Genomic DNA, 20,985 nt, shown 5'->3' with positions numbered 1-20,985 from the left:
TCCCAAATATTTCACCGCTTGCTCCCCACCCCAGGCGCACCGCACAGTCCCCCACCTCCAGAATGACAGAGACTGGGAGTAAGGACAGGGAGACGCTCGCCTTGACCGCGGCAGCATTTACGGGGAAGCCAACTGAGCAGTGAAGATAAACACTTTAATACAATATTTTTTTTTTTCAGTTTTTAAAGTAAAACTTAAACATAAAAGCACATGAGGAGCTATGTTGGAGTCTAAAGCAAAAGGAAAAAATCTGTAATCCTGACTATTTAAATTTTTTAGACTCTGTCTATTGAAGATTTTTTGCGTTAATTTTAATTATTTTTAAATATTGCATTGGGCACTGAATAGGTTCCATAAATTTTGTGTGTAGGTGTGTACCTCAGTCACCTACTTGCCTCACCATGGTAACAGCTCCGCCTTGTGGTCACCTTCAGTGTGCTGGTGGCAGAAGTCTAGGAAGGTGCAAGTGACCATCTCCTCCCTAGGGGCCGTTAGGGGTTTTTAGGAACTTCTGGTAGCTCAGGCACAAGGTCTCAAGGGAGGGCAGGGAAAGGACAGTCACACCAGCTCCCTAGATAGTGGCCCCATGTTACTGGTAAGTTTATTAATATTCTTTCTGAGTCATTACTACTAATAGTAATTCAATTACTTTAATAATAAAGTAAGACACTTCAATAATACCACAAATATTAATTAATGTACTACTTATTAATAGTACTTATTATTGGAGTCTTTGGACAATTCTCTGGTCTAAACAGAACTAATTCAACCCAGATCAACTTTCTCAGTGCCACTTTACTGAGGACCTGGGTGATGTTAACCAAAGCTTTATGAGCAAGATGATTTGAGGTGATTTACAGACTTGTCCTGTTTCTACAAGATTCACTGGAAGCAAATACTGGAGCTTTCTATTTAAACAGGGCTGAATTCCTTAATTTACAATGGAAGCAAATAAATATGTCTTTCCTATTTCATATCTCTCTTTTAGTTAATGAGTATTTGATTTTGCCTTTTTTTCTTCAAGAACAATTGATTTTCTGTTGATCTGTTGATTTTCTTTATTTCCTCTGTGTTTTTGAAGCCCCCAAAAAACTGTTATGTGATAATTATAATAATAAATAATGGTTCATAAATATTTCTGTAACCCCAGCAACCCTGGGCATAAATTTCTAGGGATCGTGAACCGAAGAAACAGAATTGTGCAATTGAAATCAGCTTTTCCCAACCATCAATGTCTTCCTTCTTTTTTGATAATATGTGGATATTATGTGGCTACTCTGTACCAAGCACTGTCTACATGCATTACATAGAATTTATTTCACTGGTACATATTTTGACATTTGTTCATCCACTGTCTTTTATGATTTTGTGACCATTTCCTATGAAATGTGACCATTTCCTAAATCCCAACCCAAATACCAGTGGAGCACAACTTAGGCAGTTCCCACCTCTTGAGCTATCCTCCCAGGCTCCACTCTTGCTCATCTGTTTCATCCTACACATTGGCACAAGACCCATCTTTTCAAATGTTTAGTCTCTTTGAGAATGTAATTTACTTCCAGGCGGCTAGGAATCACCATTCCTAGCCGCCTGACGCCAAGATCCACTCCCCATTTTATCTCCTAATGCTCCCAGACACCAGCCTCTTGTTCCAGTCCAACTCATCTGGCAATTCACTGTTCCCAAGAACCGGACAACACTCCTTCCACCCTAGGGCTTCACCTGACCTGAAATGGCCTCTACCTCCCCTTCTGCCAACATAGCTTAATGTTAGGAGTGTAGTGGTGGAGTCTGACTCCAAGGGGAAAAGCTCACCTCCCCCACCTGCGTGCTAGGTGACCTCTGGCTAAAGCCCTTCTCCTCTCAGAGCCGCAGATGGACAGTGGCTATTATAATAACAATACTTCTCTACCTAAGAGGTTCTTCTATAATTAAATGAGATCTTGTCCATAAAGTGCATGGTGCAGTCCCTGGCACAAAGTAAAGATTAATAACCTGTTGTTATTTTCAGTGTTGTCATTATTACTATTTCAGACCTTGGTTTCATGAAACCCTTCTCTAACCACTCCAGGTCAAAATAATCTCTTTCCCCTCCCCCGCCCCCCTTTTCTGCTCTTTAGTTTTTTTCTTTGAATTGCTGAAAGCACTTACTTTCCCTACCACTGATTTGGCACAGGATGTACTTCCTTACCCCTTACGTTGTTACCTTCCTGTGGATACACTGTCTTATTTCCCCAACTCAAGTGAAAGCTCCTTGAAGAAGAGCCCCTGCATCTTGGCTCTTTGTATGATGGAAGCCATTACACCTTGCCCTGAGAACTCCCCACCCACCCCCTTTTAAAGGTGAAGGTTAGGTAGGTTAGTTAGCCTGCGAGAAAACTGTGCAGTTAGAGCAATCAACAGCCGGGGATCTGGCGGTCAGGGTGGGAGGGAGAGTAGCCTAAGAGACTCCAGATGGGGACAGATTGAAACGAAAAAAACAATTTTTTTTAATAACCCTCTGTCTCCTTTCATCTATTTCCGAGTGTAGGCAATAATTTAAGAAATAAAGGAGCTCCATATTGTCTGCCCTATCTCCCCTCTTATTTCCCAGGCTGGGCGACCGAGACAGTAGCAAATAGCGGAGTTGGTGGGGAGGAGGGGACATAGAGTGACAAAGCCCCCTACCAACGTGTCTTGCAAAGGAATGTGGCCACAGCTGATTACAGGACTTGAGAAGGTGGACCCAAGAATTCTAACTCCCATCCTGTCGCCTCGACGCCAATCGTGGGGAATCCTCCGCTGGAGGGGACCCATCTCGCCCACCCTTAGGAGTTGGGGTGGCGAAGGAGGAGGACTAGACAGGCCTGGGGGGCGGGGCGGCGTGGCTCCGCCCCCGGAGCCGGGCGGTGACCGGCAGGTGGCACCGCTGCGCGGCGGGGCGCTCATACAGGGCGCAGCGGCGGAACGCGGATCGCGGCGGTGTCTGGACTGAGCGTAGCGGGCAGGCGGGCAGGCGGCGAGATGAGCCGGGCGCCCGCGTTCCTGAGCGCAGCCGAGGTGCAGGACCACCTCGGCAGCTCGAGCCTCCTCATCCCGCCTCTGGAGACCGCCCTGGCCAACTTCTCCAGCGGCCCCGACGGAGGGGTCACGCAGCCCGTGCGCACCGTGGTGCCGGTGGCCAAACACAGGGGGTGAGTGGGAAAGGCCGGGGCCAGGGGCAGGAGACGCTGGAGAGGAGGAGGAGGGGAGCAGGAAGGGAAGCGGAGGGAGAAGGGAAGAGACAGCTTGCTTAATCATTGCTAATAACAGCTGCCACTTAATATGCGCTACCCACTGTGCGCTAAGTGGGCGCTTTACCAGTGTAACAGACACACTGTCCACTTAGGTAGGCATTGACGCCACCGTTTTACTAGTGGGAAACTGAGACTTGGAAAGGTTAAGTGACTTAGCCAATGTTACACAGCTAGTAAGTGGCAGAGCTAGGATGGTGTTTGATCCGGGGCCAGGCTCTTGAACATGCTATGCATGCTGTCTGCGGAAAGGGCAGAGGAACAGGAGAGGGCTGGTGGGGCAGAGATGCCGGAAAGGGAAAGGAAGGTATAAGGGACTCTATAGGAGACCCCAGCGTTGATGGGAAGGGGTTGAAGCTGCTCCCTTTCTCCTTGTAGCTTCCTTGGGGTCATGCCCGCCTACAGTGCAGCAGAGGATGCCCTGACCACCAAGTTGGTCACCTTCTACGAAGGCCACAGCACCATCTCCACCATGCCCTCCCACCAGGCTACTGTGCTGCTCTTTGAGCCAAGCAATGGCACCCTGCTGGCGGTGAGCATCTATCTATTATGGGGTGGAGTGGGACTTGGGTCCAGAGCTAGGCTCAGGAGTCAGTTCTGCAAGAGCAGGGGGAGTTTTGATTGTGACCACATGTGCCCTACAAGTGGCTGGACACCAGGGGACAGGGAGGGTTATCTGTAACCGTGAATCTGTTTCTAGGACTGCCTGAGGATGCATAAAGTACATGCAGCATCAGCATGTACTGCTGCTTCAAGCATGGACATGTCATTCTTGTGTATGTCCTTGTTGTATACTCAGTCACCCCATACTCAGTTTGAACTCAACCAGTGCTGAGGAATCAGTTACCTACTGAATCCTTGTCAATATGAGAAACAAAGGGTGTTCTGTGATCCCTGGGAGTCTTTTCTGAAAGGTACACAATGACCTGTTTTAACATCTAAACATAGTATCAAAAAGTAGCAGTAGCTCACATTTACTGAGAACTTTTTGTGTGGGGGGTACTGTTCTAAACACTTCACGTTTTAGATACTCTTAATACTTAAAACCACTCTGTGAGGTGGGTAAATTATTACTGCCACTTTACAAATGAGGAAACTGAGTCATAGAGCAACTATGCTGAACTTGTCCAAGTTTATGTAGCTAATAAGTAGCACAGCTGAACTTCAAAGCTGCTCAGTTTAAGTCCACGACCTATGCTCCCTTAAGACAACACTTCATTGCCCTTGTAACTGCTTCTTATTGGGCACCTATTATGTGCCAAGCAGGAGATACTGATCACATTCCATTCTGACAAGTTCCTCTGTGGGTGTTTCTGTTACCTCCCCTTTCCCCCAATTTCTGTGAAGGTCCCTGAGGCTCAGATTAGTAGAGCCGCTTTGCTTGAGGTCACACAAAAACTCAGGAATCGCTCCTAGTTTTGTCTGACTGTGGGATTTATACTCTTAACTCTTGTAGTCTGTGTGCTCCAACAAGCTGGCTCCTAGACTATCCTTACTTCCCCCCAAATGTCTGGCTCATCAAGGAATATTGCTGTTCATGACTCCTCTAAGAAAAGTATCTAGGTCTTCCGAGCGTATGCTCATCCAACGAAGCTGGTATCCTTACTACCCACCACCAGTGGTTACCTGGGAAAGCAGGACCTGGTGCTTTGAAACTAGACGACAGCTGACTCTGCCCAGTAGCTAGGGGACTCAGTGCCTCATCTGTAAAGTGAGAATAATGACGCCTACCTTTGAGGGTGAGCTGAGATGAATAAATTATATAAATGGAGAACAGTGCAAAGGGTGGTTTTTATTATTAGCCAGGCGTCATTCTCAACCCTCACTGTGCACCAGAATCACCTGGGGGACTTTCAAAAACGAGGCTGCCTGGGTCTCAGGTTTAAGGGTGGTATCTGGACATCTGTCTCTTCACAAAGCTCCCCACGTGGGCAGCAGTCCAGAACCACTGAGGCAGAGTTTCATGGCCCTCGTTCCAGACGTCAAATGACAATCTTGTCTCTCAAGTTCCTTCTTAATTTGGTGTTTTGAGAATCCCAGAGCAAGAAAAGAAGATGGGCAATTCTCACAGGTTCGTCGTGTGCTAGATGTTTCCAGATGTGCCAAAGCATTTAATCCTCACAATAACCCTCTGAATCACTGGCATTATTTCTGTTTCTACAGGTGAGGAAACCAGTGCTTATAGATTAAAATGTTTGTTCAAAGTTGCATATCTCATAAGTGGAGGAATTGGATCCAGTTCTGATACCAAGCCTATGCCCTTTGTGTAGGGTACTATCACATGTACTGGGGCTACTCTTTCAGAGCCGTTTCTCTGTTTCAGTAGTGGATAAGGGTTTCCCTTGTTCACTGTCTTTCCTTACCCTCAAGGTCATGGATGGAAATGTCATAACTGCAAAGAGAACAGCTGCAGTATCTGCCATTGCCACCAAGGTAAGATTATGTCTGGCTGTACTATTAAGGTGAGCTGGTGGGTAGGGTTAGATCTCTGAATCTTGAGAAACTAAGGGTGAAGTGAGGAACTTATGTTGGTCTTCTGTTGGACATAGCTGGAACTCCATATGCCAAATGAGATATCAGGTGAGCACAGTAATTCACAACATTGTTAGCTACCATTCAATGTTCATGACCAGATTCCAAGTACCTTAACATGCATAATTCTTGATCTTCCCATCAACCTTGCAAAGTTGGTATCATTATCTCCATTAGGACTTGTGGCTCAGAGAGGTTAGACAAGTTGCCCAGAATCACACAGCCAATAAGTGGTAGAACAAGAATTTAAAACTTGATCTTCCTGACCTCCAGGACTACTTTCTTGTCCCTGTACCACACTGCTCCTGATAAGACAGTATGGTTGCCACACGGGCCAGAGCTAGTTCTGCACAAGAGGCAGAGGGTGAGCTGAAAAGATCTAAGCCAGATTTGTGTACTCATTAAATTAGTATTGCTGAGCTCCTGTCATGTGCTAAATGTTGAATACAGCAGTGAACAAAACTGAGGGGCAACCCCCATAATATGATAAAATAAAATAAATTAAATTAATAAAAGAAAAAACTGAGGGGCACACAAAAGTGAAACACAGTATGATTTGCTAGAAAAATAAACACACCTTTTGAGTTTAATAATGTGCTAAATAATTAGTAATTGATAAATATTAATATATGAACTTTATATAATTTTATAAGTGTGTGAAATTATGTAAATTAATAAGTTACTCATATAAATGTATGTATGTAATAACTGTTGATATTTATTAATAAATGATTAATAATGTGATTAGAGTTTGCTAAAAAATGAAAACAATAACAACCAAAAAAAGCCACATAGTATGTTAGAAAGGTGAAAATAAAGAAGAATGGAACTATTGGAGAGGGTGGGACATCTTAAATTATCGAGAAAGGACCTCGCTGAGAAGGTGACATCTGAGTAAAGACCGAAAGTGGTGAGTGAGCAAGCCATGCAAAAATGTGGAGGAGTACTCCAGGCAGAAGGAACAGCAAGTAATGGGGGTGATGATGTTCCTAAGCAGTGTTGAGGCATCCTACAAGAAAAACAGTATTTTTAGAGGTTAGAGTCAAGAAGAGACTTACAAAACAGGCTTCCATGGAACATATGGACTCTGGAATCTTTCACATTAAGTGGAGAACTGCAAGGTCTTGGAAGGCTGATTCTCCTAAGCATAAAATAAACGTGGTAACCCAGGGAAAGGTTGGAACAGCAAAGACCAGGTGTTCAGATTGTATGTTAAGGTTTTCTAGATACATGATGCGGAGGGAAGAATGTGCGGATTAATCTGGTAATTGCATAGGGTGTATATTACATAATCCACCTCGTTGAACTGGTTTTTCATTATATCCAGAGCTCACTCAGAGTGAAATAATCAATGGACTTTTTGCTATGCTTGCTGGTAATTTAGGAACAGAATGAGTCTTATAATATTGCCTGTCATTTGTAAAGGATTTTGGTGTTCTTCAAAATCATTTCCATCCCATTGCCTGGACTTTGAATCTATGAGAAAGGCAGAGCAGGTATTATTGGCTTCATTTTACAAAAATGAAATGGAAACTAGGGTTTCCCAAAGTCATACAACCCAGTACCCACAGGTTCTTCCAAGGCTACATGGTCTTCTTGTCCCAGATCAGTAGTTTCCAACACAAACTATGCAGCAGCATCACCTGCTGCATTTGAATTTTTTAATTCAAATTCCCAGAATTACTGAATCAAAATCACTGAAAGTGAGGCCCAGAAAACTAGCTTAAAAAAAAATAGCCCATAGTTGATTCTGATGATAACCAAATTAGGGAACAACCCTGCAGAAGACCTAGCCTTCAATAACACTGTGCTTTGTTGAATTAATAAAAGTTGGTACTCCCCAAAGAGTTGAGAAACCTTGGATTGACACTTCAAAGTTAAGGCTGAAACTTCACAGCTTTATTTCCAGTGGCTTGGATGGGCTATTTCAATAAGGAACAAAAGGTCTATTTTGCTTTTTGCCTTAATGAGAGTAGAATATTTTCTTGTCTGCCACTTCTCTTTCATTTAGAGCTTTTGGGGGGAGGATGAGAAGTATAGGAAGCTCTGGGGCCCGATGGACACAATAACTTCTTTGTATTGGGGTTTCACGTGACCTTAGTTGAGGACTTTTATGTGCTTTCTCAAAGTGACAGTATACATCAGAGTGTATCCCTTGCATGCATTTATTCAACAAATATTTGAGTGTCCACCGGGTTCCAAGGCCTTATGCTCAGCATGAAGCAAAGCAAACCAGACAACAGCGTTGTCGTCTTGGAGCACAGGATCCAGTGGGAGAGGCAAGATAATCATCCAAAGATCACACCAATAAATGTGAAACTACAACCCTGGCTAGTGCTATGAGAGTGTAAACTGGGGAGTCTTGATCTATTTGGTGGAATTTGGGAAGGCTTTTCCTATATTGGATATTGGGATATTGGAGCTGAGATTTGAAAGATAATAAGAGTTACTCATGAAAGGCAGGGGGGAAGCATTCTAGGCAGAGGAAAAAAACCTGTGGTTGCAGAAAGCACATGTGCTGGGGAAAACAAGGCGGCAGTTGTGGCTAGAAGAGGGGAAGTGCAAGGAAGCATGGCCTGAGATGGGGCTGGAGAGATTGGGAGGGTCAGACTTACAGTGCAAGGCTTTGACAAATGCAAATGAAACAGACTTTCAAATTCTTGTTCAAATGAGAGACCTAGCAGATTCATATGCATGTTTTTAATTACCTTCATGCTTATGAGAAAAAGACTGAAGTGTCATTAATCTTATTATGATTTAATAAATCTTATAACTATTTATACCATTTAAGAAAAGAGATGTCAGTTATAACATTATTACCAGGGCAACAAATTATCAAGCAAGGCAGCCAATCAGAATGACAGATTTAGTTTTGGAGGTTGAGGGTTATTTTTACAGGACACTGTAACAATTTCTGAAGCTCAAGTGCACTTCCAACAATAGATTCCTATGAAGTAAAAACTGGAAAAAAAAATGGTAACAGTTAAGGAACAATCACCTAATTCTTACTGGACAAGAGCATAACATTGCTAGTCTTATGCATATTGTCATTTTGAAACCTTTATAAATCATAGTCTTTGAACTATACTCTATGGCACAGGATGGTCTCTCTCCTTCTGTAGCTGCAGGAGACATGACTAACTCCTGATATTTCAGAGACATATTTCTATTATTAATTAATAGTTAAGAAAACTTTTCACTTAAGACTTTTCACTTTTAAGGTTATGCTCCAGAATTTCAATAAGTAGCATTGGAAAAAAGAACAGACAAGAGGAGCTCAAATTTTATCAAATGAAATAGAGAAAAGGTAGAAGAGTCTTATTTAATACTATGGTATGAGGAGCAAGTGGTGTCCTTCCTCTATGCCAGTAATTCTCAACTAAGCATGATTTTGCCACCTGCCCAGAGACATCTGGCAATGTTTGGAGATTTTTTTTTCATTGTCACAACTGGGATTGGGGGCCTCCCAATGGTGGGAAGTGCTACAGGGATCTAAGGGCTAGAGATCAGGGGTGCTGTTAAACACCCTATAATACACAGGACAGCTCCCCTTCCCAACAAAGGATTATCTGGCCCAAATGTCAGTAGTGCCAAGGTTGAGAAACCCATTGCTACTTCTCATAAGTCAGAGTGGGCATGTACCAATCCTATGCAAATAAGACTGCCTCTGTCCTCATTGGGCTTAAAGACCAATACAGGAAATTAAATCTATAAACAAGTAAGTGCTGTGCTATGGTGTATTCTACCAAGGAGGTCAGAAAGACTTCACTGGGGCGGCGACACTGGATGTGAGTTGACCACAGAAGCCTACTCTCAAACACAGACACACATATGCCTTCAGGAGGTGCCACAAGCACCAGCTCTACATTCATCTTTAAAGGAAGACAGAAGCTGTGAAAGGATCCACAGAGAGTGGGCCCAGCAAATACAGCCAAGAACCCAGGGAAGCAAGGACTCATGGGTTCCAGGTAGCTCTTAGAAGTAGCTCCAGGCACTGAGAAGTGGGGGTTGCTTAGCACATCGCTGAGTTGGGCTGGCGCAGGAAAAGGGTCATGGACTTTGGAGTATGGAAGATGTGGTTTTGGAGCCTCACTGTGCCCTTTAATAGCTGTAGGACTGAGCAAGTTACCTAACCTCTCTGGATCTCAGTCTCCTCATCTTTAAGAGGAAAATAACGATAGAAATCTCTATCTCCTAGGGCTGTTGTCCAGACTAAAATGAGATCATGCAGGTAAAGCATTGGCATATATTAGGCGCTCAGTGAAGCCTCCTTCCTCCCTGCCCCAACTCTACACAGGGGAAACTGAAACACAGAGTGACATTTCCATGATTGCCCAGGAGCTACTGAGGGAGCCCATGATAGAGAGGAAGTCACCTGATATTCAAACCGTATTTGTTTCTTACCCAGCTGCTTGTGTTTCCCTTAATCTTTTCCACCTCATTTTTCTCAAATAGTTCTTGAAACCCCCCAGCAGTGAAGTGCTGTGCATCCTTGGGGCTGGGGTCCAGGCCTACAGCCACTATGAGGTGTTCGCAGAGCAGTTCTCCTTCAAGGAGGTAAGTGCAGGGGCAGGGAGGGCAGAGAAGAGGGAAGGGAACCTCTGTCTGTACGTCTTCACTGCAGCAGCATGGGTTATTCTGAAATAATTAGGTTGTGAGTCTGGTCTAGACCATTCTTTTACCTTAATGACTTCCCCAGAAGCCCCGATCAAGGTGATGGGGGGTAGGAGTCAAGAGATCTGATCACCTCTTTCTAGTTTCTCAGTAGCACAGGGCATGCGCCTGAGGATTCCGGGACCCTGTGCAGTTAGTTAAAGGATTCTGCTGTGCCCATTGTATACATTCAGTTGTCTGGTTAGTCCCTCTCTCTGTTTTTCTCAGTAGAAACTGGGAGTTCTTAAGTATTCAAGGTTGTGGATCAGGGAACTGGGGATGAGGCCCAGAGACCAGGAGGCCACAGCGCCCTGCTTTTGCAGTCTACACACTGGTCCACCTTTACCCTGTCATGGCTCATGCTTCCTCCTGGGAATGTTTGATGTTATTTTTACTTTATTAATATTTTATGTATGCATATGAGAGGGGTGGAATAGATTCAAAGTATGATCTTTTTTATGATAAAAATAATACCTCTGCACTGGGAAATACAGACTATAAGGAAGAAAAATAAAAGAAAAAAATGCCCTTTTACCAGTTTTCAAAGACAAGCAGTGAACATGTTCCATTTTTCCCTCATCAGCTTTTTATAACACAGTTGTAATCATGTTAGATATGCATAGTTGTATATCCTATCTTCTCACAGAATGTCATATTCTAACATCATCGCTTTGCCAGATTATCTAATTTTTGCATATTATTTGCATAGTTTTTTTCTACCAAGAAGGGCAACTTATTAAACCATTCACTTATGACTGGGCAAAATGTATCATTTTTTAATCTTGATTGCTGATCTTACTGAGACATGGAGGTTATTTCTATATTTGTTATGTTTCCTTATGAGAGATTCTTTAGGCCTTATTTTTGATTGAAGCCTGGCAAAGCCCCGGCCCAAACACTGAAGCCTGTTAAGCAAGCCAGCAAGTCCCCAGTTCCTGGTGAGGCCAGTGACACCCTACTTCCATCCTGCCCCAACACCTTCCAGGATTCCGACTGCAGTTACCACTCTTGGCCTTGTCATTGGCTGTACAATTCACCTTCAGACCCTTCCTTACCTACTCTTCAGAGATCAAGTTATTCCATGCAAAGCACCACTATAAATAATCATTTTTATGAATCTCACACCTGCTACAACTCCTTCACAACGTTTCAAACATAAAGTGTGACTTTGACACTGACCTTGCCCAGTTATTCCCATTTTACAGATGTGAAAACTAAGGTTGAATGAGTAAGTGACAGTCACGACTGGTTCTAAGCCTACCTGGCTCCAGAACTTGCTCTGCTAACATTACGCTATTTAGTAGTTACTAAGCTATTTAGATGGAGTGTCCTGGCTTAGAACTGAAAAACTTCCAGCCTTCTTTAAAGGGGAAAGTGGTAGATAAAGCTCATTTTCAAACATCTGGCCAAATATCTGCCCCAGTTAATGCTGTACCCTTGATCAAATGTCCATTCACCCTAGGGAATGATTTAAGTAACCACAGCCCCAATCCCAGAGTGGTTCAACTTTCCCTTGGCATCCCTAGGTTTGGTTTAATATAAGCAGCCAAAAAATGGCACTAATGTCCCTCTTCTTACCCCCAATGAAGGTGAGGATATGGAACCGCACCAGAGGAAATGCAGAGAAGTTTGCAGACACCGTGCAAGGGGAGGTACGTGTCTGCTCATCGGTCCAGGAGGCTGTGACAGGTGCAGATGTGATCATCACAGTCACCATGGCAACAGAGCCCATTTTGTTTGGTGAATGGGTAAAGCCAGGGGCTCACATCAATGGTAAGTAGAGTGGCTCCACGAGCCATGGCTGGGTGGTAGCCAGATTACTCCCTAGACTGGACCAAGGGGCTGCATCTGCAGGGCTGGTTTACTCATGATGCAGAATGCCCAAGGTTTTTAAGGCCCTTGGAAATATGTAAGCCCTCAAAAAACTGTATTCACTCCAAAATGTGAAAAGGAAATTACAAAGCTGAAACTAACATCTACTTAATTAGTTAATGTTCTATAAAATGTAACATTATGGCAAATAGTCAATCACAGTTCAATTATTTTTTTTTTTTTTTGAGACAGAGTCTTGCTTTGTTGCCCAGGCTAGAGTGAGTGCCATGGCGTCAGCCTAGCTCACAGCAACCTCAAACTCCTGGGCTCAAGTGATCCTTCTGCCTCAGCCTCCCGAGTAGCTGGGACTACAGGCATGCGCCACCATGCCTGACTAATTTTTTCTATATATATATATTAGTTGGCCAATTAATTTCTTTCTATTTATAGTAGAGATGGGGTCTCACTGTTGCTCAGGCTGGTTTAGAACTGCTGACCTCGAGCAATCCTCCCGTCTCAGCCTCCCAGAGTGCTAGGATTACAGGCGTGAGCCACCGCGCCCGGCCACAGTTCAGTTCTTAAATGTGATGAGGTTTCAGTCCCAAAGGCCAAATGAATCATTTGTTCTCAGCAACGCATAGAATTATAAAAAATTATAGAAAACTATTATAGAGTTATAAAATTATAACTCTATAAAATTATAGAAAACTGGAAATTATAAAAATTTATAGAATTATAAAAAACACTTTTCAAAAAAAATTATAGTACAAAAGACACATCATGTGACATGTGGATGGCTTTTAGTATGTGTGATAGGATGGGGGAGGGGAGGAGAGGGGACTCTAAACATAAGGGTGCCTGGGCTTCTGCAGCCCTTCAGATGGCTCTGAGGGGTATAGCAAAAGCTAATCTATATTTAATACTTACTATTGCAGGTGCTGTTCTAAATTCTTTATATGTATTATGTTATTTAATCCTTACACCCACATTAGGAATTATTACAATATCATGTCCTCCATTTTATAGGTGGGTAAATCAAGGCATGGAGAGATTAAGTAACTTTCCCAAAGTCAGAGGTTCTTAATGACAGAGCTGGGATTTGAACTGAGGCAATCAGTCCATCCTCAGAGCCCAAGCTCTTCAATCATACTTCATAATATCTTCCAGTAAGGAGACTAGATTCTGGTGAGCAGAACAGGCAAAGACTAGAGGATTCAAAGATGGTATCGATGTCTCGTGTTTTAGTGACAAGCATATGGTGTGAGCTCAGGAGCTAAGAGCTCTGCAGGTGCAGGCAGATGAACAGGCAAGTGCCAAGGAAAATGACTGTGCATTCATTTATAAATGTTCACTGAATCTCTGCCACATGCCGGGCACTGTTTTAGATGCTGGGGCCGCCATAACAAACCAGGCACTCATGGTCACTGCTTTCCTGGTGGTTACGTTCTAGTATGGGGAGATAAACAGCAAACAAATAAACCCATAGATGAACTAGATCATTCTGGCTAAAGATGAGTCCCGTGAGGGAAACAAGACACTGTGTATAAAGCTAGATAGTGGAAGTAGAAGGTGGAAGTAGAGGGAGGTACTTTCCACAGAGTTTATCTGAGCAGCTCTCTGAGGAGGTGATTTTTGAACTGTGACCTGAATAAGAGAGAGCCAGCCATGTCAAGAGCTGAAGGATCGACATTCCAGGAGGAGTGAACAGCAAGTGCAAAGGCCCTGAGGTTGGTAGTGAGCATGGCATGTTTAAAGAATGGGCCAACATGAATTGAAGGTGTCAGCCTGCATGGGGCTGGTGTTAGGATGTGAGTCCAGGGAGTAAGTGAGAGGTGACTTAGTTGGGTAGGTAAGAGGTGGGTCAAGGCTGGCTTTATCGACAATAAAACCACTTCTAGAAGGACTTGAAAAATCAAGAGGAACCAGCCCTTGGTGAAATCATTTCCCAAGGACACAGCCAAACCTTCAGTGAGACTGGCTTGATTTTTTTCTTTTTTCTTTTCAGTTTAAAACACATTATCTCACAGTTTCTGTGGTTCAGGAGTCTGGATTAGCTGGGTCTTCTGCCCTTAATTGCACAAAGATGAAATCAGGTGTTATCCAGGTTGTAATCTCATCTGGTGCGCCGGAGATTTCTTCCACGCTCACGTGGTTGTGACAGGATCCAGTTCCTTACACTGTAGCATGGAGGCAGCCCATTCCCTTGGGGCTGTGTCAGCTCTATGACCCATAGTCCTTGGCATGGGGACCCTCTGTCCTCAAGGCAGCAACAAAGACTCTCCCTCATGTTGGATCCCTCTCACACGTTCAGTTTCTTTCTAGGAAGGGCTGACTTGACTTTGAGTCAAAGTGTCTCTTGTATTTCCCTGGCCTGGGCACAAAATCGGTTTATGTGTTCACAGAGGTGTCAAATATACTTAAAAGTGTGTTATAAGCACAGGTGATGGGGAAACACCAACAACAGGTTTTTCTTAGTTTACGGCTGAGCCGAGGGGCACCCTAATCCCAACCAAGCCCACACTACCTTCCTCCTGCCCCTAGGCCAGTCCTCAGACCCTTATGCATTCTAGCCCCACTGCAGCCAGGCCAGAGCCCAGTCTGAGTCAGGCATCTCCCTTGGCTGCCTGGCCCACCTCCATCTGCCTGCGTGGCCTCACACAACCCTCTGAGAACTCGCCCTTTTCACAGCAGCAGCTGTCTAGGGGAACAACGCAGTGAGGAGGGGTAGCCTGAGAAACTCAGGATTTCCCCCACCAGCTTATGATTTATTTACGAGCCTTGGTAGCTAGTGCTTTTGTTCTGTAGAACTCCCCACACAAACGGCCTTCAAGATGGACGTTTTTACACCACTCTCTTTGGAAATCAGAGCAAGGGAGAACAGCAGGAGAGGGGGAAATGGAGAGAAAAGTGGACGGCGGTGCAAGGAGGCATATAAATGCTGCCTTATATTTGTATAAGGCTTTAGAGCAGTATTCAGAGACTTGCTGGCCATGGGCTGGATCCAGCCAGCAGACGTGTTTTGTTTGGAACACAGAGCGATCTAAAGATCAAGGAATAACATATGCAAATAGATTTCCTGCTTCTCTTTAAAAAAAAAAAAAAGGGGGGAATATCTGGTAACGGTGGACCTGCACTCACACATGGCAACAATTATCTGGAACTGAATGATGACTGTCCCCTTTGGAAGGACCTGCTTGCTTTGAATCCAGCCCCTCTGCACAGCTTTGCTCCTTTTTCATCACCTGTGTGGCCCTGCAGGCATTTGGTTGCAGCCTCGGCAGTGTCTTGTGTCCCAGTGCCAGGAGGCATGATGCCTTGGACTCTGTCATTCTGGTCCTGGGCCCTGCAGAGGATGCGACAGCCCAGGGCCCGGTTGGCGCCAGTTTGCTTTGTATCGGGGCTTCTCCGTGACCCTAACACTGGGCTCTGTGTCATGAGTTAAGAGAGAAGTAGCTGGGGTTAAGGAATGAGAATGGCTAAAGAGCAAGTTGACAGGAGGAAAGAAGAAATGTAGGGTGTGAACAAGGGTTTTGGTGAGGAAGTTGCTGCTCTTGATAAGTGAAGGGCTATGCTTGCTTTGGCAGCACACAGAGTAAAAATCGGAACGCTAAGCAAAGAGGCAGGAAAGCCACGGTGCTCTCTCAGACCTAGATTCACTTATCACACACGTAACCCAGGCCAGGAACTTCACTTCTCTAAGCCTCAATTTGTGCCGCTGTTAAATGGGAATCCGACATTGACGCATATGTGGGAGGACCATAAATATTACGTGCAAAACAGCCCGCAGATAGTGGACACCCAATAAATGAATGCTGAGTCATCTCGAAATCTTTCAGGAATGAGGTGGGGTATGCAATGGAAAGGAAGACTATTCTTAGTAAGTATTCAGCCTTACCGACTAGGAGGGGCCTGGCCTGGGGAATGAGGAGGTGTCCCAAATCTGAGTGTTCCTCCGTCCTTTGTTCACTTTCCCCCCATGCCTTGGCCCTGTAGTATCCCTCGGGACTGTTTCTGGGCTTAGGGTCTGTTTTGCCTTCTCTTAGCCATTGGAGCCAGCAGACCCGACTGGAGGGAGCTGGATGATGAGCTCATGAAGCAAGCCGTGCTGTATGTGGATTCCCGGGAGGCTGCCCTGAAGGAGTCTGGAGATGTCCTGCTGTCAGGGGTGAGCCTGGCTGGCCTTGCCTGGATCCCAGGCTTCTAGTAACTTCCTCCACTTCAGCCTGCTCCAGACCTCAGTCACCCCCTTCCTTGTGGGGAAGGAGCTTCTGAACATCTTGCAACCCTTTTCAATCCCATTGCAGAATAATATGACCATTATGGTGGTGACATGTTTTTCTGTCTCCTGTGCCTGGAGAGAGAAGCTTGATGGATTTTTCCAGTGGGCTGTCCTGTAACACAGTGGGATTGGGAGATGGATGGGAGCCTGTTTTAGCTTGGAAACTGTCCCAGTGTGGCCAGGACAATAGGATTGTGGCCTTCTTTTTCTGTTGTAATCAGGGCATAGAAGCAAGAAGGGGGCTGCTGAAATGCGTGTTTAGATAAAAACACATCTATTTCTTCACTGGCATAGTGATCTAGCACTGCAGTCCTCAATCACCAGGCTATGGACTGGCACCAGTTTGTGGCCTGTTAGGAACTAGGCCGCACAGCAGCAGGTGAGTGGGCGAGCGAGTGAGCGAAGCTTCATCTGTATTTACAGCCACTCCCCATTGCTAACATCACCATATAAGAGCTCTGCCTCCTACCCGATTAGCATTGGCATTAGATTCTCATAGGAGCACGAACCCTACTGTAAACTGCACGTGCGAGGGACCTAGGTTACACACTCCTTATGAGAATCTAATGCCTGATGATCTGAGGTGGAGCTGGGGCGGTGACGCTAGCGCTGGGGAGAGGCTGCAAATAGAGATTATCATTAGCAGGGAGGTTTGGCTGCACAATAAATGTAATGCTCTTGAATCATCCCGGAAACCATCCCCTCCTCCAGTCCATGGAAAAATTATCTTCCATGAAACTCGACCCTGGTGCCAAAAAGTTTGGGAACTACTGATCTAGCAGGACAGTGCTCTAGTCACCAACTTGGATCTCTGCATTCATGGCATCACAAAGGCAGATGCTACCCAAAAAGGATTTCAGGGGGTGGCATCCTCCCTGATATCACCCAGTTTACAAATGATCTTTTTATTAAGTTTATCCCTTATTCAGTTCAGGGACGCCCTGCACTGGCTTCAGAGGCCAATCCTGAGCAGACTTTAGCTTCACGCCTGGGTCAGTGTATGTCTGTTTCACAGGCCGAGATCTTCGCTGAGCTGGGAGAAGTGGTGAAGGGAGTGAAGCCAGCCCACTGTGAAAAGACCACGGTGTTCAAGTCCTTGGGTAAGATCCATTGCTCCCTGGGCACAAATCCAACCAGAGCACAAGGCAGGTGCACCCATGGGTGGAAAGAGGAATAAGTCACCAGGCTCTGTAGCTGAATCACTGTGAAATCCATCATTTCAGGTTAATCATTTACGTCTTAGTGTAGCAGTTAAGCCCATGAACTCTGAAACTGAGCAGTCCGGGGTTGGAGTCCCTTCTCTGGCACTCACCAGATGAGTGTCCTTGGGCAAGTGATCCAACCTCTCTGAGCCAGTTTCCTCCACACCTGTGACCTTGAGTTGTGAGTATTAAGTATGACGTGTGTGTAAAAGGAGTCGTTTAGATGTAGATCTCAATGCAACTCAGAAGCAGATATCCTTCAGAGGTGGGGGGCAAGATGTTAAAAGACAGGGACCTTAAGGGAAATAGCAGAAAAACCCAACTCCAAAGAGATTCAGACAGGAAGTACATCCTGAGATGTCTTTGTTCCCTCCTTCCCTGCTCCCCTCATCTGCTGCTTTGAGGAGGGCTTCCGTGGGGAGCCCCATACCTCCTGGGTTGTATGGGGAACCTTGTAGAAAGTATAAACACAACAAACGGTGGGCTAGTCTAGGGTTGGGTCTGCCGCTGGGCCCAGCTCTCCCACTCCACCAGATTTAAGGAAACAGAAGTACATGGGAAGAGAGCTGATATTCAGCTGATACACCTAATTGAAACACTACAACCTAGTTGCTAAATAGCTCTTACCCTGAACCCCTCAAGAGTGCCCTGTCACTCTCTCAAGACCTTCCACACTTCTTCATGATCAAGCAATGAATGAGAGCATTAATGCCTGGCAGAACATTGAGAAGGCTCTGGCCACTCAGCACCCGTGCCATTGGTTAGCTCCCATGCTTTGTGGTTAAATATTTTTAAAATCTCTCATGCTCTGGAAGACAGGAAAAAGGCAATATAAACTTTATCCAGAGCCCCATTCAAAGACATCACACTGATCCAGTTGTGTACGAATGTTTCAGAGTTCATAGCAGATCAGAGATCAACCAGCCTAACCCTAAGGAGCCAAAGTACTGCAGAAACCTGCTTCTTCCCTTTCAAGTAGTTTGTTTTCTCACTTGTGAGGATTGGTTTGTTGGCACATCCTTTCATCTGATATAATAGACACATATGAAGCACCTATTACATCTCTGTGCTGGGTGCAGGGGTTAAGGTGTGTATCCAAATCCACAAGACAAAGAGGAGATGTTGAAGGATACAGGGTTTGAACTGGACCAGGCGTCAGCAAAGTCCAGCCTGTGGGCCAAACCCGGGCCCACTGCTAGAAACACATGGCCCATGAGCCAGAAATGTTTTTTACATTTTCAAACTAAAGAATAATATTTTATGACATATGAAAATGATATGAAATTCAAATTTCAGTGCTTATAAATAAAGTGTTCCTGGAACACAGTCAGGCTAATTTCTTTTACCTATTGCTTATGGGTACTCCAAGGGTAGAGTTGAATAATTATGATAGAGACCATGTGGCCCACAAAGCCTGAAATATTTACTGTCTGGCCCTTTACAGAAAGTTTGCTGACTCCTGAACTAGACCTTGAAGTATACAAAATTTGTTTGGGTGGGAGGGGCAGGGATTTCTTGCTCAGTATCACGTTCCCTGCCTTGATGTGCGCTTCACAGACCATCCAAGCCTGAGCTCACCTCTGGGGAACCAAGCCCTATTATCCTGTCCAGGCATCGACACAGACACGCGTCAGAGAACTGCCAGCCACAGGGCCTGGGGGGTTTCAGGGAGAGTTGTTCTGACAAAAGGCGAACCAAATTTCTGTCCATTCCAGGAATGGCAATAGAAGACACAGTTGCAGCCAAACTAGTGTATGATGCCTGGTCATCTGGCAAATGAAACAGAGGAACTTTGTGTTGAGACGGATGCTACGGCTCAAGGGATGTTGCCACTGGTTGTCTCATAGTTTTGAGATCAAATGAAGGAATCCAGTCCCTGCCAAACTATAGTTTTGTGCTTGTCATGTTCTACCTTCAACACTGAGATCCCCATTCACATTTATAGTCAGATAACCATTACCAACCAAACTAGGTAACCATTTCTTCTGTTATACCAGTAGCACTTCTTTCCCTTGTACGGCACTACCTTTTGTATTTCCCACAAATAAAGCATTTTCCAATTCGTCAGTGTTTGCTTTGCTAACCTCTGTTCCTTATGGCAAGGAAAGTTGAGAGGGGTCAAGGGCTTCCCTTTGCTCCTGGGAGAACTCCAATGACTGTAATGAAATTTTTTTTCAATTTTTTAAATTGAGATATAATTCACATACAAGATTCACTGTTTAAAAGTATGCAGTTCAGTGGGGTTTTTTAGTATCTGCAGAGTTGTGCAACCATCACCACCATCTAATTCCTGGACATTTTCATTACTCCAAAAAGAGATCTGGTGCCCACTGGCAGTCACTACCCATTTCCCCCTCTTCCCAGGTCCTGGGAACTACTGTTTTCTGTCTCTACAGATTTTCTTCTTTTGGACATTTCTTATAAATGGAATTATATAATATGTAGCCTTTTGTGTCTGACTTCTTATAACTAAAATTTAAAGGAACAGTGGGTTTCTACATATAGGGTCAGGACTCCTTTGGTCACAAATGGGGGAGACCACAACTCATACTACTTTAAGCAGCATAAGCAGGGAATGGAATCTACTGGCTCTTATAATTAAGGAGTACACAGGTACCTGGTTTCAGGTATGGCTGTATCCAGGGGCTCCAAGTGTCATTAGGGCCCAGTCTGGTTCTCTCTGTCCCTCGGTCCCGTTTTCTGCAGCACTGGCTCCATTATTTCAAGCAAGTTCTCCCTTTGTCATGGCAGGACACTTGCCAACAGCTCCTGAATTATGTCCTCTTGAGCAATCCTGGCATAAATAAAGATTTTCTCCCGTCACAGTTAAACATCTCAGAACTGAGATCACATGCCCATTCCTGAGCCTAACCTCCTGGCTGAAAGAAATGGAACACTCTGTTTGGCCAGGCTTGGGCCATGTGCCTATCCCTGAATCACCACACCATCCAGGGGGATCTGGTACCCACCCTTGAAGTCAGGAGTGGAATTGGCCCATCTGAGCACATGAGCTGACAGAAGGGAAGCATCTCTTACCAAAAACACAGAGGACTGGATATTTGAAAGGCAAAATCCACAGATGTCCACTATAGGGTCAGTGTTGCAAGGACCATTAAGAACCATCTAGTCCAACCTCAACTTACAGATGGGGAAACTGAGGTGCAGAGATGCCTTCCCCGGGCCCCTGAATCACTAGCAGAGCTGTGTTGCTCTTGTCCTGCCAAAGGCCCTGTTC

The 20,985-nt window shown here is 44.8% G+C and overlaps 1 protein-coding gene across 1 annotated transcript; it reads left to right on the top strand.

The window, feature by feature from the left end:
* Window positions 1-2,902: 2,902 nt before the first annotated feature.
* Window positions 2,903-19,817, top strand: CRYM (crystallin mu). The gene is made up of 8 exons (XM_012790146.3): window positions 2,903-3,173; window positions 3,651-3,804; window positions 5,643-5,705; window positions 10,260-10,361; window positions 12,047-12,230; window positions 16,313-16,434; window positions 17,564-17,648; window positions 19,466-19,817. The coding sequence occupies exons 1-8, from the start codon at window positions 3,004-3,006 to the stop codon at window positions 19,528-19,530; spliced, it is 945 nt and encodes a 314-aa protein (XP_012645600.1). The 5' UTR covers window positions 2,903-3,003; the 3' UTR covers window positions 19,531-19,817.
* The last annotated feature ends 1,168 nt before the right edge of the window (window positions 19,818-20,985 follow it).

This window comes from Microcebus murinus, chromosome 19, assembly GCF_040939455.1.
Source record: "Microcebus murinus isolate Inina chromosome 19, M.murinus_Inina_mat1.0, whole genome shotgun sequence".
Lineage (NCBI taxonomy): Eukaryota > Metazoa > Chordata > Mammalia > Primates > Cheirogaleidae > Microcebus > Microcebus murinus.
Note: the sequence above shows the minus strand (reverse complement) of the source record. Positions and strands in the feature narration are given on the sequence as shown.

Excerpts from the sequence above, each read along its gene's own strand:
- CRYM (XM_012790146.3), top strand. The coding sequence starts at position 3,004 with ATGAGCCGGGCGCCCGCGTTCCTGAGCGCAGCCGAGGTGCAGGACCAC. Across the intron at positions 3,174-3,650 it reads CCGGTGGCCAAACACAGGGG|CTTCCTTGGGGTCATGCCCG; the intron begins GTGAGTGGGAAA and ends TTCTCCTTGTAG. Across the intron at positions 10,362-12,046 it reads AGCAGTTCTCCTTCAAGGAG|GTGAGGATATGGAACCGCAC; the intron begins GTAAGTGCAGGG and ends CCCCCAATGAAG.